Source organism: Callorhinus ursinus, unplaced genomic scaffold (assembly GCF_003265705.2).
Source record: "Callorhinus ursinus isolate GAN/ISIS: 27379988/994484 unplaced genomic scaffold, GSC_fseal_2.0 scaffold17, whole genome shotgun sequence".
NCBI classification, from domain to species: domain Eukaryota; kingdom Metazoa; phylum Chordata; class Mammalia; order Carnivora; family Otariidae; genus Callorhinus; species Callorhinus ursinus.
The window spans coordinates 39,295,237-39,319,667 of NW_027397079.1; the positions used below are offsets into that span (position 1 = coordinate 39,295,237).

Consider the following 24,431-nt stretch of genomic DNA (forward strand, 5'->3'; position numbering starts at 1 on the left):
TTGGTTCTCACACCCACCGTGCCCCCCAGCTATTGATGCTCCCATTTTACTGATGAGGAAGCGGATGCCAAAGTCCTGTCACCAGCAGGCGGCAGCACTCAGGTGCTTACGCCCTTTCCCCTCAACCCGCTACTGTCACTCAGGCCCTTGGCAGGCACATGCGGACTGTTTTGGAGGATGCCACAGGTTTGGTTTGGGTTTTAAGATAGGCTCCATGCCCAGAGTGGAGCCCAACGCGGGGCTTGAACTCACGACTCTGAGATCAAGACCTAAGCTAGGACCAAGAGTTGAATGCTAAGCCGACTGAGCCACCCATGCGCCCCATTCTTTGGTGAGGTGTCCGGTAAGGTGTTCGGCCCATTTTTAAAATTGGGTTGTTTTCTTATTGTTGAGTTTTAAGAGTTCTTTGTATATTACTATTTTAGCAGATATCTCTTTTGCAAATATTTTCTCTGTTTCCGGCTTCTCTTTTCTCACGACACTGTCCTCCACCATGCAGAAGTTTCTAATTTTAATAAAGTCCAGTTTATCTAGTATTTCCTTTATGGACTGTGCCCTTGATGTTGTATCTAAAGAGTCATTTCCATACCCATGGTCATCTAGGTTTTCTCCTGTGTTATCCCACTAGAGTCTCATAGTTTTTCTCTTTACGTTTAGGTTTGCAATCCATTTTGAGTTACTTTCTCTGAAGGGTGTAAGGTCTGTGTCCAGATTCATTTTTTTGCACATGGATGTCTAGTTGTTCCGGCACCATTTGTTGAGAAGACTCTCTCTGCTCTGATCTATCTCCTTTGCTCCTTTGTCAAAAATCAGTTGACTATATTTATGGGAATCTATTTCTTTTTTTAAAAAAGATTTTATTTATTAATTTGAGAGAGAGAGAGTGCATACATGAATAGGAGGCAGAGGGAGAAGCAGGCCCCCTGCAGAGCAGGGAGCCCGACGCAGAGCTCGATCCCAGGACCCTGGGATCATGACCTGAGATGAAGGCAGACGCTTAACGACTGAGCCACCCAGGCGCCCTACGGGGGTCTATTTCTGAGCTCTATTCCGTTTCACTGATTTATCTATTCTTTCGCCATGACCACACCGTCCTGATTACTGTGGCTATATTATAGTAAGTCTTGATGTTGGGTAGTATCAGTCCTTCAGTTTGTCCTGCTCCTTCAATACCGTGCTGGCTATTCAGGGTCTTTGTTTTTCCTTATAACTTTTACAATCAGTTTGTCGATATCCATAAAATAACTTGCTGGGATTTTGACTGGGATGTGTAATGAATTTATAAATCGAGATGGGAAGAACTGACATCTTGACAATATTGAGTCTTCCTATCCTTGAACATGGAAAATCTCTCCATTTAATTCTTTGATATTATTCATCAGTTTTGTAGTTTTCTGCATCTAGATCTTGTACATATTTTGTTAGATTTATACCTGTTTCATTATGTAAACAATATCCTGTTTTTAATTTCAAATGCCACCTGTTCATTACTGGTGTGTAGGAAAGCAACTGACTTGTACATTAACCTCATTCCTGCAACCTTGCTATAACTGCTTATTCGTTTCAGGAGTTGAGGAAGTTCCCCTTTATTCCAGTTTACTGAGAGTTTTTGTCATGAATTAAGTGGTAAATTTTGTTCAAGATTTTTCTGTCCCTATTGATATGATCATGTGATTTTTTTCTTTTTAGCCTATTGATGTGATAGATTACATTAACTGATTTTTGAATGTTGAACCAGCCTTGCATACCTGGGATAAATATCACTTGGTCATGGTGTTTCATTCTTTTTATACATTGCTGGATTGAATTTGCTGATATTCTGTTGAGGATTTGTACATTCATGTTTGTGATGATATTGATCTGTAGTTTTCTTTTATGTCAATGGCCTTGTAGAATAAGTTAGGGAGTATTCCTCTACTTCTATCCTCTCAAGGAGTCTGTAGAAAATTGGCACAATTTCTTCCTTAAATGTTTGGTAGAATTCACCAGTGAACCCATCTGGGCGTGGGGCTTTCTGTTCTGGAAGGTTATTAATTATCGATTTGATTTCTTAAATAGAGATAGGCCTCCTCAGATAGTCTATTTCTTCTTTCATGAGTTCTGGCAAATTGTGTCATTCAACGAATTAGTCTTTTTCATCTAGGCTATCAAATTTATGGGCAGAGTGGTTCAGAGTATTATCTTTTTAATGTCCATAGGATTTATAGTGAAGTCTGCTCTTTCATTTCTGATATTAGTAATTTGTATCCTCTCTTTTTCTTAGTTAGCCTGGCTAGAGGCTTCTCATGTTTATTAATCTATTCAAAGAATTAGCCTTTGGTTTCACTGATTTTCTCTTTTGATTTCCTGATTTCAAGTTCACTGATTCTTTTCTAATTCTTATTATTTCCTCTGCTTACTTTGGATTTAATTTTCTCCTCTTTTTCTAGTTTCCTTGGGTAGAAATTTAGATTACTGATTTTATATATTTATTCTTTTCCAATATATACATTCAGTGCTATAAATTTCTAAACACTGCTTTTGCTGCTTCCTAATTTTGATGTGTTTTCATTTTAATTTAGTTTAAAATATTTAAAAATTTCTCCTTTGATCCACGTGTTATTTAGAAGTTTAATCTCCTGGGCACCTGGGTGGCTCAGTCATTAAGCGTCTGCCTTTGGCTCAGGTCATGATCCCAGGATGGGATCAAGCTCTGCGTCGGGCTCCCTGCTCTGCAGGGGGCCTGCTTCTCCCTCTGTCCCCATAAAGAAGGGACACCTGGGTGGCTCAGTCAGTTAAGCGTCTGCCTTTGGCTCAGGTCATGATCCCAGGGTCCTGCGATCGAGCCCCACATCGGGCTCCCTGCTCAGAGGAAAGCCTGCTTCTCCCTCTCCCACTCCCCCTGTTTGTGTTCCCTCTCTCGCTGTGTCTCTCTCTGTTAAATAAATAAAATCTTAAAAAAAAAATAAAAAAGAAGTTTAATCTCCTTATATTCTTGGATCTTCTAATTATCTTTCTGTTATGGATTTCTAGTTTAATTCCATTATGCTCTGACAGCAGACACTATATTAGCTTTATTTTTTTAAAATGTGTTTAGGTGTGTTTTATGGTCCAAAATATAGCATGTCTTGCTGAATGTTCCCTATGAGCTTGAAAAGGATGTGAATTCTGCTATTAGAGGAAGCAGTCCACAGACGCCAGTTATATCCAGTTGACTTGATGGAGTTAGTGAATTCAACTGTGTCCTTACTGATTTTCTGCTTGCTGAATGTGTCTATTCTGTCTAAAATTAACATAGCGACCCCTGTTTTCCTTTCATTAGTATTAGCATGATATATTTTCCTCCTTCCATTTACTTTTAACCTGAATGTGTCTTTATATTTAAAGTGGATTTCTTATGGCAACATATACTTGGGTCTTGTTTTTCGATCCAGTCTGACAGTCTTTGTCTTTTAATAGGTGCATTTAAACCACTGACATTCAAAGTGATCACTGATATAGGAGGACTCATACCTACCGTATTTGTGACTCTTCTCTATTTGTTGGCCTTGTTCTTTCCTATTTTTGTCTTCCACTTTTTTTGCCTTTTAATTGAGCATTTTATATGATTTCATTTTCTCTCTTCTCTTATCATATTGATTATACTTTTTTAAAACTGTTTTTAGTTGTTGCCCTAGACTTTGCAATACATAGTTCTACAGCTAATCCATGTCTGCTTTCAAAAAAGACTATACCATTTCATAGACAGCATGAGTCCTTAAAATTAAAAAAATCCTCATTTTTCCCTCCCATCCCCTGTATCACAGCTGTCATTCATTTCACTTAATACAGGCATACATAACGACATATATATGCAAAATATATAATATAAATATAAAATATATAAATGTAAAATACATAAAATACATACATAGTTGATTCTCAACACTGTGGGGATTAGGACACTGACCCCCACACGGTCAAAACTCTGTGTATAATTTCTGACTCCACAAAAACCTTACTACTAATAGTACTATTGACTGGAAGTCTATGAGCACATATTTTGCATGTTATATGTATTATGTATTATATTTTTACAATAAAGTAAGCTAGAGAAAAGAAAATGTTAAGGAAATCATAAAGAAGGGACACCTGGGTGGCTCAGTCAGTTAAGCGTCTGCCTTCGGCTCAGGTCATGATCCCAGGGTCCTGGGATCGAGCCCCGCATCGGGCTCCCTGCTCAGCGGGGAGCCTGCTTCTCCCTCTCCCTCTGCCTGCCGCTCCCCCTGTTTGTGCTCTCTCTCTCTGACAAATAAATAAATAAAATCTTAAAAAAAATTATAAAGAAATGTATTTATAGTACAGAAAAAAACCTGCATGTAAGTGGATGCACAGTTCAAACCCATATTGTTCAAAGGTCAATTATATATACGTATACATATGCTACATGCATATACATATATAAAGCTGTGTGTATGCATATACAGGGGGGTGTGTATTTTAACTCAACTGTGGTCTGAGAGCAGACATTGTAATTATTTATATTCTTTTTAACTTGTTGAGATATGTTTATATATTAAACTATATTTAGGTAACTATGTATATATAATATATATTAGCATACATGATTGAATAATTGATACAGTTAGTATTATTTTGAACAAACTGTTATCTTTCAGATCAATTAAGAATAAGAAAAATAAGTATTTTTACCTTTACTTAATCCTTCCATGCTGTTCTTCCTTTCTTTATGTAGATCTGAGTTTCTGAGCTATATGATTTTTCTTCTCTCTAAAGAATTTCTCTTAACATTTCTCACAAGGCAAGGTATTTCTCTGGCAACAAATTCCCTCAATTTTTGTTCTTCTGAGAAAGTCTTTATTTCTCCTTCACTTCTGAAGAATAATTTCCCAGGGTACATAATTCTAGGTTGGTGGATTTTTTTCCCCCTCACAACTTTAAATATTTCACTCCACTCTCAATTGCATAGTTTCTGAGAAGATAGATGTAATTCTTATCTTTATTCCTCTATAAGTTTTTTCTTCCGGCTTCTTTCAGGAATTGTTCTTTTATCTTTGATTTTCTATAGTTTGAGAATGATATGCCTAGGTATAGTTTCTTGGGGGTATTTATCCCACTTGCTACTCTCTGAGCTTCCTGGACCTATGGGTGGGTTGGTGTCTACCACTGATTTAGGGAAATTCTCAGTCATTATTGTTTCAAATATTTCATCTGTTGCTTGCTCTCTGTCTTCTCCTTCTGGTAATCCCATTATGCATATGTTAACACCCCTGTAACTGTCCCACACTCCTTGGATATTTTATTCTGTTTCTTTCGGTCTTTGTTCTCTTTACTTTTTGGTTTTGGAGATTCCTGTTGACATATCCTCACGCTCAGAGATTCTTCATTCAGCCGTGTCCAGTGTCCTAGTAAGCCCATCAAAGGCATTCTTCATTTGTTACAGTGTCATCTCTAGTATTTCTTTCTGGTTCTTTCTTAGGGTTTCCATGCCTCTGCTTACATTGCCCATCTGTTCTGGCATGATGCCTCCTTTATCCATTAGAACCCTTAGCATATTGGTCATAGTTGTTTTAAATTCCCAATCTGATCATTCTAACATCCCTTGCCATGACTGGTTCTGATGCTTGCGCTCTCTTCCAATTGTGCATTCTGCCGTTTGGTATGTCCTATATTCTTTCTTGACAGGCAGACACGAGGTACCAGGTAAAACGAGTTGCTGTTAAGTAGGCCTGCGGTGATGTGGTGGAGAGGTATAGCAGGGCGGGGAAGGCTTTGCTAGTCCTGTGGTTAGATCTCAGTCTTTCCGTGAGGCTCTGCCTCTGGACTGCGAACTTCACAAGTATTTCTGTTTGTTTCTCCCCCTTCGTGTAGGACGGGATGGTTCACGTGGGCTAGGGTTTCCCTTCCTCTAGGTTAGGCTGTGATAATACCCCAGTGGGCTAGGCTCTGGTTAACTAGTTTCCCCTGAGGGCAGCTTGTTAAGAACACAGTGCTCTGGGTACGTCAAAATGGTTACTTTGCCTCTCCCCCGTGATGGAAGTAGGAGGGGATTGTTTTCTCTCATTTTCACGGAGAGGAGCGGGTAGAGCTCCTAGTAGAGGTAAAACTGACAATCTGGTGTGGGGGGCGGGGCTCTCCCTGGAGTCTTTACCCCTCACACTTGTCTCCATGGAGCCTCCAGGAATTCATCATTCCAGTTCAGGCTCTCCGGCCCAGCACTGGTCCCCACAGCACTTTCCACTCGCGAGTCTCCTCCACGACCCCCTATACTTCTCTGTCTCTCCCGTACTCGTCTTGGGGACAGCCATCCGCCCTGGGTCCTCCTCACTCTATGGATCCAAGACGGGTTGTTGATTTTCCCATCTGTCCACTTTTTCACTTGTTGTGAGGATGGAGCGACAACCTCCGAGCTCCTGCATGCGGAATCCCCCATAGGCCTTCGACGGCGGCTGTCTGCAGGTCCAGTCTCCCCTTCTCAGCCCGCTTGACGTCGTGCAGGCAGAGTGGAGGCTGAGGGTCACAAAGAGCTGCTGCTCGAGTCTGCTTCTCATTAGCTGTATGATCCTGGGTCAGAAACGTCACATTTCTGAGCTTCAGATTCCCTGTCTTTGAAGGATACCACTTATGGCCTCAAAGGACTGTTTTGAGATGGGTTAGAGTAAGTTACAAATGGTTCAGCACTGAAGCCTGGGGTAAAGGTAATAACCTATGGTTAAAGGAATAGAAGCCTCTCTTCACTGTCGTGTTACTTCCAGAACCTTGCTTTTATCCAACCATGTCTGTACTCAGAAGCTTCAAAACCAGCCCCTGCACTGCAAGCCATTGCCCGAGACTCCAGCCTCCTGAAGCAGTCCCCACCCGGACTCTCCCTGAGGCCTTGCGATACTGCTCTGGGGTGGTTCGGTACTCTTCCATGTATGGTCTTTTAATCTCCCCAGCTGGAATTTAAACTCCCAAAGAGCAGGGACCCAATTCAGAACACTTTACCAGTACCAGGGCTTCGGTGAACAATTTCTGATCAGGAGGAGGAGGAAGCAGGGTGGTGCTGGGGGTGGAGGGGGGGCAGTCAAGAAACTAAGATAGGACAGAACATGATGCCTCAAAAGCAATGACACAGGGACACCTACATAACAGTGAGTGGAACCCGAGATGTCCAGGCCTCTCGTCTGGGAGGACGACTTCTTTTAAAAGGAGCAGACACTGAACCGCACCTCGTTAGGCAGAGTCTGGAAAGCCACAGCTATAGAATGGACAGTCATAACATCTGCGCAGTAAGAACTATGACAGCAGCATGTTTTCCTGATTTGGAAAAAAACACTAGGCCTGATGATAATTATAGTAATAGTAATAAAGGAAATACATAGATACTGACTATGTGAGGAGCACCATCCCAAGCACATTAAATTCAGCATCTCAGTTAATCCTCCTGGAAACCCCATGAGGCTGATACTAGTTTCACCCCCATTTCACAGACTGGGACACTGAGGCTTTGGGAAACTACACGGCTTGTCTAGGGCTTCCCAGCTCGGAAGAAGAGAACAGAGACTCTTTACACATTGCAGGCCCCCACGGCCTGCTGACCTTACAGTCCACACTCTCTCCCTCCGTGGCCTCCTTGCTCTTCCTGCGGTACCCGAGGCCCGCTCCTGCCTCAGGCCTTTGCACCTGCTGTCCTGGGGCTGCTCTCCGACAGACGCTCACTCGGCTGGCTCCCGAGTCAGACCTCACCCAGCCAGCCCTAACTTGAGCGGCCTAGCCAACACCGCAGCCCCCCAGACGCCGCCACCCCCTTCCTACCTTACTCTCCCCTTTGCGCTTACACGGCCTAGCGCACCACTTACGCTACCGTCTGTCTCCGCCCCGCGGCAGGGGTCTCCGTGGGCTGTCCGCACGGCGCCCGGCCCGCAGGCGGCCCCTCCGCACATACTCGCTGAATGAGCGGATGACTTACCTCACGTCATTGCCACCATGAGCGAAGGATCCAAAACAGGCAGTGAGCACCTGCAGGAAATGGAACAGGAGGTGGACCTCGGCTGTGTCCTTCTCCTCCTTCTCGTCTTCTGCGGGGTCCTCTCGGGGCTGGTCAGGATCGCTCAGCTCAGAGGCCAGCTTCATTTCCACACCTCCCTCGTCGGCCTCGATCTCAGCTTCTGCGACCGCATTGCAGTAGCTCGAGTAGCTGTCGTAGCGGAGTCTCTTCTTGGAGTAGGACACGGCGTCAGCCACCAGCTTCTCGCTGTCCTCGGGGGCGGAGGACGAGTCGGCGGCCTTGAAGGTCGTGTGCACGGGCATCCCACAGATGGCGGCCGTGTAGCAGGTGTAGCTGTTGTTCCGGCGCAGCAGCCTGTAGTTGTTCTCCGGGGCGGGCCTGTCCTCGGGGCCCCTGTCCGTGTGCATTCTGTGCAGCAAGTCCTTGTAGAGCCCCGAGTCTTTGTGCACCGTGTGGTACACGTGCCCGTCGCTCCGCGTGTGGCCGTCAAAGCCGAAGGTACCGTTGGAGACAGGCGATTTTGCAGAGCCGTGAGTCATGGAAAGTGCCCTTCCTGAAAAGGGTGAACGAGAGTCTGATTTTCTAGCCTTTCGAATATAAACCGTTTCTGGAAGGAAATACTCCTCACTCCTCATGGTGGTTATCTCTGGAAATTAGGGTTATGGGGGATTTTCAATTTTTTCCACATGCTTTCTTTTACAAATTAACTATAGAGAACACGTAATATGGTTAAAATAAAAAAAGAAATTTGGAAACATACAAACTAGTAATATGGCGTTTGAAAATGATGCTATTTTTCTCTTCAAAAGTGTCTTCTAGAAATTACCACAGCACTCTTTCCTGTTTCTAGTAACCCAATAAAGGGAGAATCCTTATAAGGAACTTATCTTGGGGAAACTTCATACACGAGGGAAAAAATCCAGTTCACTGTGAGACAGATATTTTAGGTGCTCCTTAAAGGCCAATCATGACTGTCAGAGGCACTTATCTGTCAGATCAGTGGGGCAAAATCCATTTGCTTTCTTTGGGCCACGTTGGAGACCGCACCTACGGGAAGCGAAAGCAGGTGCCAGGGCCCCACCTTGCAGGGAGGCGGGGAGCTGCCCAGACAGGCTTGGCAGAGCCTGGTGCTTCGCCCATCATTCTCCACAAATGTTAGGAGACAAAAGAACACCCCCGCCGCAGGACAATCTCGATGTTTTCTGAGGTTTCTGTGATTCTACAGTAGGACGACCTCCTTGGTTCCAATTTCAGCTTTCTCTTTGTGTCTTCTGGGAGGAAGGCACACTTAGGGAGCTGGAAGGGCCAACCTCCGGCAGCTGGGTGACGGCACCCTGGAGGACGCGCGCGCAGCAGGCCGAGCCCAGCCGCATGGAGGCAGTGTGCGCAGGTGTGCGGGCGCCCCCATGAGACCAGAAATAGCTCTTGGAAGAAAATCACAGGCCCAGAGTGAGCCTGCTCTGTTGACTGCCTGGTCTCCTGAGACATCTTTAGCCTGGGTTCTCCCAAAACATGAAACTGGGGAGCGCTTTTGTGCATTAAGACCCAACCACCCATAGGCCGGCCTGGCTGGTGTCCCCCAGAACTGCCTTCTGCCAACTACGCAAACCCAAATCCTCTGCACACGTCTTACCGTAGGAGGCCCGGGGGTGGTTTCCCACTGACGTGCCTTCTGAGGTCCCAGCTGGCTCCCCTGCAGGCCCCGTGAGAGGGACAGTGCTGTCGTCATTGGCCTTGGCACCTGGCAGCTCTTTAAATACCGGGGAATCCGCTTCCTGAATTTTCCCGAGGCTTTCATCAGACACTCGCGATAAAGCGGCTTCTTTTTGTAATTTGCCTAAAGAAAATATAGTCATAAATGAAAATGGTGAAATAGAGTTCTTGTTATTAAAAAATGAATATTTATCTTTATACTTCAGTAGTTACTTTGGAAATGAAAAAAAATAGTTATAGCTAGATAGAAAAAATAAAGTGGAGAGTTCAATTATCCAGCAAACTTGAGCCAGAAAAATTCAGCTACTGAGGACAAGAGGGGGCTCAGGCCTCAGTTATCTCCTCCAAAACCAACAAATAGAGAGGCCTAGATCTGGTCCCCACGGTCCCTTCCAGGGCTTGCATTCTGTAATCCTACAACCATCTGGACTGGCCTTCTGTTTTCTTAAACTAACCTCAAAATCACTGAACTGTTTATCCTTTTTGTCTTCAGAGATATTACTTTTAGTCTGTTTGGTTTTCTTCTGTTCATTAAATTATTGGTCTCTGATTTCTTCAGGTCACCAAATCTTAGGAAACAAGTAAATCATCCTCCAAAAAGGAACAGAGAGATCCTACTTACTTTAAAAAACTCTTTACTTTCATAAGAGAGAACGGATTTTATTAAAAAAGCTGCTTGAAAGCTCTGTAGCATTCTTTTTAATCAGATCTGATAAGTGGTATGGCTGATTTAATGATCTTGCTACTTGTAAATTCTTCTGGGCAAATACCTAAGCTCTCACCTACAGAACTAAAATGCAAGTATTCTTCTCAGTTCCTCTGCTGGATACACTCACAGAATCTCCATCACCTCTCTCTATCTAGAGAGTCAGAAGAAACACACACACATCTTCCAAAATTACACTTCTGTTCTGTAGTACAGGGAACAAAGAAAGGTACACACAGATCTCCGACCACAAGGTGCTTATAATCAAAATGGGAGAAGTAATATTTGTAAAGATTACAATAATAATTAAGCAAAAATTGTTAACGCTTACATGATACAGGTTTCATTATTTTCTGCTTTATATTAATGAGCACACCGAGGTACAGAGAGATTAAGCCATTTGCCCAGAGTCACCCAGGTGGTAAAATGCAGGCAGTTTAGCTCTATGGTCCATGTCCTTAATCACTAGTGTGTACTTAAAACAACCGAACAAGAAACACATAGTGAAAATATCAAAATATGGCACTGGCAAAAAAAAAAAAAGGGAAGCTAGAACGGGGAGCAATATCAGTTTCCTGCTGTCATATTAATAGCCTTAAGCTGGAAAGCAAAGATTTTATAGTCTATTTGACAAGAATGTTCAGACAGTAGGAAGTCTTTAAACATCAAAGCATTTAAGTAGGGGGTAAAATCAGGCCAGCGGCCTGTTTTAAGGGGCTCATCTTAGGCAAGGACTCTGTATGAACAGAGGAGGTGATATTTATTCTCAGCAGAGAGCAGGGAGCGGGGCTACATGAGGGAAGCAGCAGCAGCTAGTTATCAACCTGTTATTGATGTGGCTTTACACCATTTAGTCTGAAGTTGTATGTATTAATGTGCATCTTTTTAGTTTTTGTTTAAATTTATATGCAGTAAGTTGACTATGTGCCTATGTGTGTGTCTGTCCTGATTCTAAGAGGTGTCTAGATCCATGTAACCCCCCCACAATCAGGGTGCAGAGAGGTTCTATCACCTCCTAAAGCTCCCTGGGTAGTCAGACCCCTTGCCCAGCTCCTTGGCAACCACTGACCTGGTCTCTGTCCCTACAGTTTTGTCTGTTTCAGACTATCACATAAATGAAACCACAGAATTTGTGATTTTTATAAAAATTTTAGAAAGGGGAAAAAACTTTTGTTAGTGGGTGAAACAAAGAATTTTTAGATGTGACACCCAAAACACAATTTATAAAAAAAGTTGGTAAACCGCACTTCATCAAGATTAAAAACTATTGCTCTGTGAGAAACACTACTAAGGGAATGAAAAGACAAGATACAGATTAGGAGGAAGTATTTGCAAATCCTCTGACAAAGGACTTATATTCAGAACACAGAGAAATCTTCGAAAATAGTGCAGTTACAAAATGAGCAAAAAATTTGAACACACACTTCATCAGTAAAGCTATATAAATGGCAAATAAGTCCATGGAAAAGTACTCCACATTGTTAGTCATCACAGAAGTGCAAATTAAAATCACGAGATACCACTACACACCAATCTGAATGGCTCAAAAAAATATGGACAAATTTTATGCATTTTATTTTTTTCCCTAAAAGTCTTACCACTTTCTATTTTCATTTAAATCTATGATGCGCTTTGAGTTGTTTTTTTACAGGTGTGAGGCTTAGGTCGAGGTTCTTTTTTTTGCGTATAGATGTCCCAGTGTTCTAACACCATTTGTTGAAAGATGTCTCCTTCTCCATTGCAGTGCCTCTGTACTTTGTTGAAAAGTAATATGCTGTATTTGTGTGGGTCTATCTCTGGACTCTAGTCTGTTCTATTAATATGGGTTATCTATCTTTTCACTCATACCACACGGTCTGGTTGCTTTATATTAAGTCTGAGTCGAATAGTATGAATCCTCCAACTTGTTCTTTTTTAAAATTGTTTTTGGCTATTCTAGTTCCTTTACCTTTCCATATAGATTTTAAAAGTAACTTGTCTAAATCTACCACATATCTTGCTGGGATTTTAATTTAAAATGTATTAAATCTAGAGGGCAATTTGATAAGAACTGACATCATAACTCCACTGGGTCTTCCAATTCATGAATATGGTATGTCTCCTCATTCGTTTTGCTCTTCTTTGAAATATGGGTTTTCAAAGTCAGACATGTCCACACTGAAACACAATTGTAAGGCACACTCTGAGGCCAAAAGTAAATACTTCTTTTCTTTTGAGAGCCCTATAAAAGCATGTGGCCTCGAGGCTTGGAATTATGTTGCTAGTGACAGAAAAACAACTCTGGCAACTTTCTGACCCATATTCTTCTTTTTAAAAAAATTGTTTATGTCGAGATGTAATTTATACATAATAAAATTCATACATTTTAAGTGTACAGGCAGATGACCTGTGATGAGTACACCCTAAAAACACTCCCCCAACTGGGATAGAGAACATTTTCATGTCCATGGAATGTTCCCATGTGCCCCTTTGCCATCAGTCTACTGAAACTCCCCACCATCTCCAGCACCCACTGGTTTCTATTGCTATAGATTAATTTTCCCTAGAATCATACAGTACGTACTCTTTTGTAGCTGGCTTCTTTTGCTCAAAACAACGTCTGTGCAATTCATTATGTTGTGGGTAGTTCATTCTCTTGAGTGCTAAGCAGGCTTCTACTGTATGAATATACCACAGTTTGGTCATCCTTTCACCTATTTAGGAACACTGGGGCTGTTTCTAGTTTCTGGCTATTAGGACAGAATGATTGCATACAAGTCTTGTTATGGATGTGTATATTCATTTTTCTTGGATAAATTCCTAGGAGTGGAATTACTGGGTCATGTGGTAAATGTATGCTTAACTTTACAGGAAACTTCTAATTTCCAAAGTGGTTGTGCCATTTTTCACCATAAATGCATGGAAAATTCTGTTATTCCACTTCTTCATCAACAGTTCAAAATACTAATTTATTCAGTTTTAGCCAATCCTGTGGGTGTGAACTAATATCTTATTATAGTGTTAATTTGCATTTCCCTGAAGACTACTGTTTTTCATTGGGCTGACAGAACCTGACCAAACAGTCAACTTCCAGTTATCCGAGGCAACCAGGACCTTACTGCTCACTCAAGTCACAAGTTACCAAGAACAAGTTTGAGCGGGAAAGCAGTCAGGAGCCAAGAGACAAGGATGGGGCATGTATCTCAGTGCTATGTTCTAGACTCATCCATGTTTTCAGTTTCCTGTGTTAGTAAGGGTGATTATGGATTATACCTGAGGCCCCAGGAACCAGGGATTTTGTAAATCAGAGGAATAAAAAAGCCCTTACCTGCTATTTTCCTCCGCATCCATGGACACACAAAGAGCCATACAAAAAGGGCAAAGAGCAGCGCAACACCAAAGGAGATGAGTGCTATTGCCCATATGGGAAGGGACAGGCCAAGCACTGGGAAGGAAGAAGGACAGTCGTGTTGTCAGTGGATTCTTTCTGAAAGGTCAAGCCTCATATCAACATACTTTACATTTCCTAAATCCAAAATGAATCACCTGGACTCTATATTTAATAAAACTCTTAACCAAAAAAATATGCTATAGTTTTGGGGGTAAGAAGATGTGTGTTTAAGACACACTACACCTTGTCAATATGTGGTTAAACTGAGTAGTAAGCCAACTATTAACATTTTACCAACGTGGCGCAGACAGTGTATTAAGTTGGAATAAAACCATTTACACATTATCTCAACAGCAAGATTCCAGAGTGGACAAGCACAGCCAAGAAGGGACTCTGCTGTCTTCCGCCCTGCCACCGGCCCCCTCCAGGGCAGCGAGAAGCTGAGGTCTGGAACCCTCACATCACACAGCTGCTGACTGCTGCCTGTTTGGGTTTCTGAGGAGTCAGCAGCTCTGCTTTAAATGGCCATGACACTCTGACCACATACACAAACCCTTTTAAAGTCAGCTTGGAAACAAAAGTTTTTTCAAAAGACATTGACCTTCGAACTTAACTCGTCTTTGAAGTGTCAACTCATGGAATTACAACATAGAAAATTTTTTCATTAAAATTCAATAATGCGCACTAAGTTGCAATTACATTAGCCAATAAAAAGGCAGAAGTGCATGTGGCTTAGGAACATCACATTTTCCTCGCACTGTACTGTCTCCAGAACTCGTCACTCTGCATTCTGTACATCTTCTGTCACTGGTGGCAACAGGCAACATTTCACCCGCATTCACAGGTTTTCAACTTAAACAAGCATGCTTGCACAGGAACGAGCAGACGCGTACAAGAATCCTTCCATGGCATTATTTGTAACAGTAAGAATATGCGAGACAACAAATACCTACATCGTTATGGAAATGTGAAATAATTATAGGACAAAGTCATAAAAATGAGGTAGATCTCTATATACTGATAAGGAAGAGGCCCACAACCTAGTAAGTAAGAAAGGCTGCCTGGATGTATACCATGATCCAATTCATGTTTAAAAAAGAAAACCCCATATTTATACTATTACCATATGCACAAGTGTATAGAAAAAGTTCTAGAATGATACAATGGCTACTCCTGTAGAGAGACAGGAAATTGGAGGGGGTTTTCACTTCTCACTACATATACTTTTGTAATGTTAACTTGGACAACAAATGATAAGCATGTCACTTTTGTAAATTGTTGAACATGTTTTAAAAGTTTTAAAGGAATACACTATTTAAAACCTTGCTCGTTGCTCTTGGATTAAATAAATCTTTAATGATGCAGGCTTTGTTACACTGTTAACCATTTCAAACATACAAACCCACTCAAAGTTATTCAATTAAGGTATTATTAAACATTTCGGTAACTGTAAGAGGTAGAATGGGTAGTTAATACTGTAAGTGAGAGCCAGGATTAGCATATATAAATAGGAAAAACAAAAACCCAGAATCACCTAGCTTAATTATAGCTAAGGGGTCACTGGAGGGAGTACAGACACTCAGGAGCTAGACTATTCCAGTCCTAACGCTCACTCTAACATCAGAAAGCTGTGGACTCAGGTGGGGCTGTGCCCTGTTAGCTGGCAGCCCAGCCCCAGCTCAGGCTCTGCCCCTCAATCTGCCACCCGTAAAACCACTCGGGCTGCCCTTACTGCGCTGTGCCCGCGGGTCCCGGCTTCCTGCCTTCTGCTCTACAACTTCACGTCAGCGTCTTAATACATGTGATAAAAGATCACGCCAAAGCTGGTTCTTGCCAAACTGGGTAGTAACTGGTAATTACCAACATCGAACCGATCAGCTAAGAACAGTACCAATCACTCTTATAGCTTAAAAGTATTTTTTTTTTTTTTGAGGGAGAGAGAGAGAGATCATGGGCAGGAGGGGAAGGGTAGAGGGAGAAGCAGACTCCCTGCTGAGCAGGGAGCCCGATATAGGGCTTGATCCCAGGACCCCAGCAGACGCTTAACCAACTGAGCCACCCAGGCAGCCCAAGTATTTGGTTTTTGAAGAGGTTTCCTTTGTGCCTTCTGGTTTAGTTGTTGATAAAATTGTTAACTATGCCACTTGTAGCTTCATTGTGTGAATCTGATGTAAGAGAGGCAAGCCCTGGATGCTGTGGGAAGAGAAACAATCTCTTCATAGATTTTATGTATTATCTACCTCTCTATAATCTATCTAGCTATTTTAAATGAGTGAGCATGTTTGCTCTCGGGCACTATTTTTTTTCCATCTGTGCTGAGCACAGCCCACAACAAAAGCAGAGAAGGGCTGCTTTCTGTGTTCCTTCCAAGCCCACCTCCACGCTTTCTGCTGGTGTCTCGTGGGAATCCTGAGGTGTCAGGACCAACATCCAAAAAAGAGAAACTGAGGCTGGCTACAAGACTTTTGATCCTTGGCGTAGACAATAAGCCACAGCACCACCTGCCTTTGTAGCTGTATCATCACAATCTCTTTTGCCATCAGTTTGGCCTGTGAAGTGGCCAGAAAGCTCTGCAATCCCCCTAAGTCACAGGAAACTGGTAGGGAGAGTCGGGGGTGAACACATCACTGAGGGTGGAAGTGGGGCAGAGACAGTAAGAAAATCAAGGAAGAGAAAAACGGAAGGAATGCAGGAAGATGGGGAAAGTCACTGATAGAGCAGAGAGGAGCAGAATGGGGACAGAATTTGGATCTGACTAAATTATTCCAGCAATTTAGTAATGTATCAGGGCAGCAAATCAACACAAAGATTCACATGCAAACGACAGTTACATCACACAGCTGTGATTGGTACTGAATATATAAAATCGAGTTTCATGGATAACAAACAGTTAAGTACAAAAATTCAGTGTAGGGAGGCGCCTGGATGGCTCAGTCAGTTAAGTGTCCGCCTTTGGCTCAGGTCACAATCCCAGGGTCCTGGGATCAGGCCCCACATCAGGCTCCTTGCTCTGCAGGGAGCCTGCTTCTCCCTCCCCACTCCCCCTGCTTGTGTTCCCTCTCTCGCTGTGTCTCTCTCTGTCAAATAAATAAATAAATAAAATATTTAAAAGAAAAATTCAGTGTAGAAAGGCACTTAAATCAATGCACATCCAAGGCAAAACTTTTGACAAAACTCCTTTGCCTTGTCTTCCTGTGAGGATCTCAAACTGTTTTCCAATAATCATGAAACTTAAACTGGCAGTAAGACACGGGGCACCTCTTCACTCCATGGACACGGCGCGAACCGCTCCCTTCCCTGGTCCAGGAGTGGCCTCAGGAGCCCACACGGACGCCCACACGGACACCGGGGCTGCGAGGCCCAGCCCAGGCACTCGACAGCCGTGCAGCTCAAGCTCCTTCTAGTTTCTCAACAGCTAGGATGTGATGAACAGGGATGCAGCTCTAACCTCAAACATCTTTACAGTTCCATCCCAAATCCCCCCAAGATCAGAATATGCAGGAGACTCTTCAGAAACACTATCTTCTGGGTTCATTACTTTGTTATACTTCGTTTTCCACCTATGATGGCCATTATTAGAATCTATAGAATAAATACAACTCCTATAAAACCAACAGCATGTTAACTATATTACTTCCCTTATACCCCCACTCCTCAGCATCTCTCTAAAGCCTTTCTTCTTCTTCTCTAATTTTATATATAACATACGCTTATTATGAAAATATCAGTACAAAACCGTATGATGTACAAATATGAAAATTCCTCATCACTCTTCTTTCTTGAACCTACTTTCTAGAGAAACTCTGTTAACTATTTTGTGTGTCTCTTTCCAGGTATTTTCTAAATATAAACATACAGTGTAGAATGTTTTTGAGAATCTTTCTTTTTAAAAAAAATGAACAGATGTAGGATCATACTGTATATATTGTTCTGTGATTTCATTTCCCACATACAATACACTGTGGACATCTCTCCACAGTCACACACACACACCCCTTTACCTCATGTGCAGATGCTGATGCTGCTGGGCGGGGGACCACGCTTCAACTCGGAAGTTAAACACAACCACCAGAGGCATACTTAGCCTATCAGCTCTGACAGCTCAAAGAAGCATGCAGTGAATTTCGGCACTCACAAAACCAGGTCCCACACAACTGAAGACTTTTTCATTACAAATAAACCTCAGGCTTATATCCAATCCAAGTGAGCACTTTATTTCCTAAAGTTATTTTTGCTTCTTGCAAATTATTTTTTTAAGGACAAAAATGCAGAGACAGTTTTTTAAAGTGCTCAGGCTTTGAAGTAGAAGAATGACTTTTATTTGAGAAGTCATGTCAAATGCAAAGTAAAACAAATCAAACTCAGCCTAAGATATAAACAAGTTCAAAATAATTTAGAATGGAGGAGCAGAGGAAATCAAAACACAGCACTAGATCTCAACAGCCAACGAGCCCCACTGAAGTCATGTCCATGCGTAAAAATGCTATTTATCAAAAGTTCTTAAAGCTGAAACAGGGTAAGATTAATGCCGCTCCTCATTTATTAGAGAATTTCGTTCCTTCCTTTTACCTCTGAGGCACTTACATGTTGAATGGAAATGTTCTAAGGAAGGAAGGAAACTAGGAGGAATAAATTCCAGGCCAGCAGGAAGGCAGGCAGATTTTGAAAGGAGGATGACTGAGTCACTGTCGAAGGGACGCTTCTCAGCTGAGCCTTATCACCAAATACGACACCACTGTTATGAAGCAGAGCTCCCGCGTAAGGGAGGAGTAGACAAAGTCCGCTTTGAAGGGCAAAAGTTAACCTTTGTTTAAAGAAACAGAAGATCCGGACGCACCTACTGGATAGTCTACAAACATGCCCCAGGAACCAAAATATTAGCAAAGTGCTTTCTGCCTCAGTGGGGAAGCAAAATGACCTTCTTATCTTTCTTTCTCCTCTAGGTAACCTCCCCTGCCCCCGGAAAACTTCAAGTAAGAAGCTTTCCAAACCAACGTGTGTGGAAAAAATAAAAAGATAGGATGAGTCAGGATATACTGGCAACTTAAGGCGGAAAAGATGAGGCTACTTCTTATGATTGACAGTCACAAAATAGCCCTAGCACATATTACGAGTCACTCTGGGCCAGGCACCGTGTCTGCACCCTGCCTGCATCATCTCACATAGTATGGTGGCCCTTTCACGGAAGTCCTCCTGCTGTCCTCACTTTATCATGACGCACAGAGGCTCAGAGAGGTAGGATGTGATTTCCTGACAGCATGGCTGCCCAGTGTTAACTCCAACACTGGGACTATGGTCTGTGCTCTCAAATGAGGAATGATCTTTGAGATTCTTGTGCAGATGTTTCAATATCCCTAATTAAAGAGGTAGCTACCCTCTTTATACTACCTGTATATTAAATATATATGAACATAGAACCAGGCTTCTAAAATGTATTAGAAGCCCCCCCTTTTTTTGAGAGAGAGAGAAAGAGAGAGCAAGAGAGTGAGCTGGGGCAGGAGCAGAGGGAGAGAGAGAATCCTAAGCAGGCTCCATGCCCAGCGAGGCCACTGCGGGGCTCCCGTCTCACAACCCTGAGATCATGACCTGAGCCAAAATCAAGAGTTGGACGCTTAACCCACTGAGCCACCCGGGCGCTCCTATTAGAAGCCATTTGTAAAGAGAGTGAAAAGAAAGGAAAGAATGTATAAAGGCTGGTGTATTTTTAAGTAGGCTCCATGCCCAGCACTGTCATTCGTGGTGACAGGAGGGACCAGGAACGGTACGGCAGGTGTCCAACCCGCGCTGTGTCATGCGGCGGTGTAATGTCGTCATGCGGCGGTGTAATGTCATCACGCGGAACCCAGGGCCCGGGACTAGGATTCTCTACCTCCCTCGTTACGTGCGCTTGGAGACTCGGCCCCGCTGTGCTTCCCTTCCCGGTCTGCACGGCCAGTGTCCCAGAGGAGCTCCGGGGACCAAGAGGACTAACTCATGTGCAATTCAGCGCACTACAATTCAGCACTTCAGCACTCTTTATTTCTTACAACCTCCCTATGAAGTACTGATATTATCCTTAGTGTCTCATCCATCATATAGCTTCATTTTCTCTACAATATTTACTACTCCACTCAGAAGATTCTTTCAGCAAAACTGCAGCAAACGGGGAGGAAATAAGAAAGAAGAGATGGAAAAAAATTAGGCCAAGTATAGAAAAAGGCAAATTTTAATTAAAAGCACAGAGTTGACTTCTGACATTCAGAAGAACCACCAGGAGCAAGAAGAATAGAGGACAGAAAGAAACAAAATGCATAAATAAAAATAAATCATCCTGATTTATACCAACTCACATTTCCGGGACTTGGTACTACAAAGGCATTGGCAGCCTCCCCTGGGTCGCTGAAAAATCACTAAGCCGAGAGGTGGCCGCTGATACCCGCTGGGCTTTTCCGTCGGCTACCTGGTGCTCCGGGCGCCAATATAAAGTTAAGAACAAGACTCCGGAGGAGCGAGGAGATGGGAGGCTCACGGCAGCGCCGCGGTGGCTCTCTCCCTTCCTGGCGCGCCAGGGCCAGCCGAGCACCATGTGCATGCTTTGGGAGATTCAACTTGGTGGTGGTTGGTTAACTCTGTGGTGTGGAGCTGTGTTCTCCCCGCCTCCAATTTTCTTATATATTGAGAAGACAGTCTGTGACACACACCTTTCCTAGCCCATGAATTACAAAACCTCCAGGGCCACCAGGCTGCTGATATCTGAGGCTAGGTTTCCATCCCTCTCCGGCTCTCCTCGTCCCCATGGCCTTCAGCTTTGTGCTTTTTACTTAAGGCAGCTGTGACGCTCTACCCCCAGGCTCCCACCCAAAGTCTGGAGTCCTGACCATGAGCATTTAAACCCTGAAGATCAACATTTTGATTGCTGCAGGGAGGCCAAAGCAGAAAGTTATATAATGTTAACATTCATTCAGAAAGTTTCTTATTTGCAGTCCTGAAGTATACAAACATAATTATATATGTCTAATAAAATAAAATCTGAGAAACATGGCCTTGAGGACACTGAGTCTGAAGAATCAGTAAGGACATTCCCCCATTTTGGAAGAGGGCACTTCTCAACTGTGTTATGACGTGCTATTTAGGAGAAATTTTATCTTTTTGAACAGAAAGAGGGAGATTTTTGTCAAATATGGCCAATAACTGAATCTTAATCCATAAAGAACATTATCAAGAAGAAAAATAACACAAACTAACATATCTGCTGACTCCAGATATCCCCACAGAAATAGATATATTTGGGATCTCCCTGTAGGAGGCCACCACAAAGAGAAACAGAAGGAAGCCTACCAAAACATGTACAGAAGTATTTAATTAGAATGCTCACCCATACTGAAATGTTTGTCAACAGGAATACCATATATGTTTTTCTTTAGCCATCCAAAATGCAAAAGAAAACACCTTTTAACCCTGCCCGACCCTACCCCAAAGCCCCGAAGACCTTTTGTAAAAAGAACAAAAGCCATCAGAATGGGAAGAAGTAATTCTGAAAATAAAATCACCCACTAGTTTCAGCATCTTTAAAAAAGGGGGGGTAGCTTCTACTCACTGGATTCTTTGGTCAGACAAATGACAGGGAGTTTGGCATTTGCGCCACGGGCCACATCAGAGCTTCCCCTGCGTGTCACCGATGTGTGGCCACTACTGTTCACGTGTGACCCTCCCCCCGCCCCCCCCCCCGCCCCAGACTCCTCTGCGGCTCAGTGGGGTGCATGGTGTTAGATCCTGTGCAGAAGAAGGCTGCTCCAGTTCGGTTACACAGCAGCGCAAACAGCAGAATGAGGATTTCAAGTTCTTTTTTCACTTGCAAGTCTGTTTGTTGCCTTTGTCCTTTACATACCTCTTGAGTATTTAAAACAAGGACATGCATTTACTACTCTTTTTCCTACTCCATAATGAGCATGAATGATGCTTTTTTTACTGTCAGCCAACAACAGTGCTGGCACCAAAGAAACCAATACTGTGAGGTCCAATGGTAATAATACGCCTTGCCTGCTGGATTTAAACTTCCAAGGAATTCTTACCTGGTGCTCCCGTGTACATGATGGAAAACACATTTATTGCTATTGTAGCAGCATAGAACACTGGGAGTGCCCGCAGGCCATTGGGAACAGGGTCCTCCTGTATGATAATGAGATAAAGCGGAAGGTCAGGATTCAGGAAGCCTCTGGAGCCAACACAGGCGAAATGACAGAAAACAGTTACGAGAAAGTCTTCCAAACAGTGGTGTGGCCAGAACAGCGGGCCGTGTCCCTGCCATGTGATCTGCTGCACATCAGCTTGGGCCGTGTCTCCTACACAAATACTGTTTCAAGGAGCACTCCTGTGGCCGGCAGACACGCTGGACTCACATGAGCTGATGTCAGATTTAGAAACAGAGAAGAACTGAGAGGTCAGGCCAGTCTTTGAGGACTGAAACCCAGAGCTCAACATCTACTTCAAAAACCCGTGGTGCTCACTACTCCAGCTAAGTTCAGGTTTGGCCCTGAAAATCCACTTGCAACCAATATTTTGAGACTTGGCCCTCAGAGGACGCTCCAAGAGAGCCAAGTGACTTAAACACCACAGCATGACTGTGAGATTTTACTTCACCCTATTACACAATACATTTTAGCTCTATTAAAATGTATAAAGCAAATATATTACCATGCGTTGTGATTTTTAAGATCTTTTCATAAAGTGTAGTATTTAACCTTCAGCTACTGAAAGTTAAAAAGAACTGTGGGTTCTTTGTCTAATAAAACATTTACCTGCAACTTTAGGCTTCTGGTACATTCCCTAAATCTAATAATTTAACAAGAGTGGTACTGCATATGTTTTACACTAAATAACATCTGAGAGAATATCTGAAATGGAAGGGTTTTTTTTTTTATAAATTTGTTATTTTTATTTTATTTTATTAAGATTATTTATTTATTTATTTGACAGACACACAGCGGGAGAGGGAACACAAGCAGGGGGAGTGGGAGAGGGAGAAGCAGGCTTGCTGCTGAGCAGGGAGCCCAATGTGGGGCTCGATCCCAGGACCCTGGGATCTGACCTGAGCCGGCAGATGCTTAACGACTGAGCTACCCAGGCGCCCCTGAAATGGAAGGTTTTAAGCAGATCTACAGAAGATCTTGAAGCAAAAATATGGACTGGGAGAATGCCTGGGTGGCTCAGTGGGTTAAGTGTCTGCCGTCAGCTCAGGTCATGATCCCAGGGTCCTGGGATCGAGTCCTGCATCGGGCTCCGTGCTCATCTGGGAGTCTGCTTCTCCCTCTCTCTCTGCTCCACCTGCTTGTGCACTCTCTCTGACAAATAAATAAATAAAATCTTAAAAAAAACATGGACTGGGAACTCAATACAGCCCTGGCACATTAGATGTCACTTAAATAATTCAAGAAAGGACTAATTTCTAATTACCGTGTAAGACCCCGGTATTTATATGACTGCCACCCACCCGTGATAAAAGGAAAATGAAATCACAACTGCCGTGGGCTACGGGAGTAAGGAGAAATAGAGACTAAGATTCCTACTATCAAATGCAAACATGTATGGAAATCAAGTGTGTCTGCAGAACAGTACAACCCATTAAGAACCTATTCCGGAATGTCTCAAGTAGCCATCGGCACTTGTCAAGAGGCTTGAGTTGAACGGTAATGAGGCAGAAGGACCAGTAAGAGCAGGGGTCACACGGGATTCAACTGCATGAGACTCATAGCCAGACCAGTGAACAGGAAGCAGCCGGGAGCCAGGGCTGGAGCCAGGGATGCGGTACAGTGCTCTTCTAATCTGCCATGTACCACGTGACAAGGACCCAGGCCCCACTACAAATGAAACGCTCGGGTGCTCAAATGCCTACTGCCCTGGTTTCCAAAATGTTTTCTCAGGACAAGAGTTGCTGAAGAAAGACTCCCACCGGAAACTTCTGAAGGTGTTGAATGCTGAGTTTATGGGTTTTTTAAATTGAATCACCTTATGTTTTCTCAAATAACTTATTCTTAAAACTCAAATGCCAATTGTCTCGAGACCTGTCTTCTCTCCTCCCTCCTGGCTCCCTCCCTCCCTTCTTTCCCTCTCTCCTTTCTTTCCTTCCTTCCATCTGTCCATCCAACATCTACCACCTATCTAAGCATCCATCATTCCCTCTTAAATACCAGTGTCTTCCCAAGCACAGCGCTGGGCACTAGAATACCAAAGTAAGCAAGACAGTCATGGTTCTACTCTCACAGATCTTATAGTCGATGGCAACCAGGCCAGCACGCAAGACATACAACACCACACAGCACCACAGTGCAATGATAAGAAAGCATGGAACGTTGCAGAAGCATGAGAGAGAGGGAAGCAACCAGAACTGGGTGGGAGAAGAAAGGCTTCAAGGAAGTGGCATGTGATGGCTGGGTAGCAGCAGGAGTCTGCCAGGTGAGGATGGGTTCCAGGCAGAGGAAGTCAGAAAAGTGAAGTCTAGCAGGCAAGAGAGGGTGGCACCTTCCAAGATGTAAATAAATATTAGTATGGAGAGAACCCAAGAGAAGGAACGTAGCTGTGTATGGATCCAAGAGAAGGAGCCCTCCAACAGACTGCTAGGCAGTGCCAAGGGGAAAGAGCGGTGTCTTCAAGTGAGGATCCACTTGAGGGAAGGCCTGTCCTGGATGTGCTCAGTG

General features: G+C 43.3%; 1 protein-coding gene across 6 annotated transcripts in view; it reads right to left on the bottom strand.

Annotated features, from left to right (window-relative positions):
* Positions 1 to 24,431, bottom strand: part of SLC20A2 (solute carrier family 20 member 2) — a 103,921-nt gene that overhangs the window by 14,973 nt on the left and 64,517 nt on the right. For all 6 annotated transcript variants that reach the window (XM_025885993.2, XM_025885994.2, XM_073902584.1 and 3 more), the window contains 4 exons: positions 21,810 to 21,906; positions 13,696 to 13,812; positions 9,603 to 9,806; positions 7,931 to 8,522 (listed from right to left, as the gene is read on the bottom strand). In XM_025885993.2, the coding sequence (XP_025741778.1) occupies positions 7,931 to 8,522; positions 9,603 to 9,806; positions 13,696 to 13,812; positions 21,810 to 21,906 (1,010 nt within the window). The remainder of the gene's footprint in view (positions 1 to 7,930; positions 8,523 to 9,602; positions 9,807 to 13,695; positions 13,813 to 21,809; positions 21,907 to 24,431) is intronic.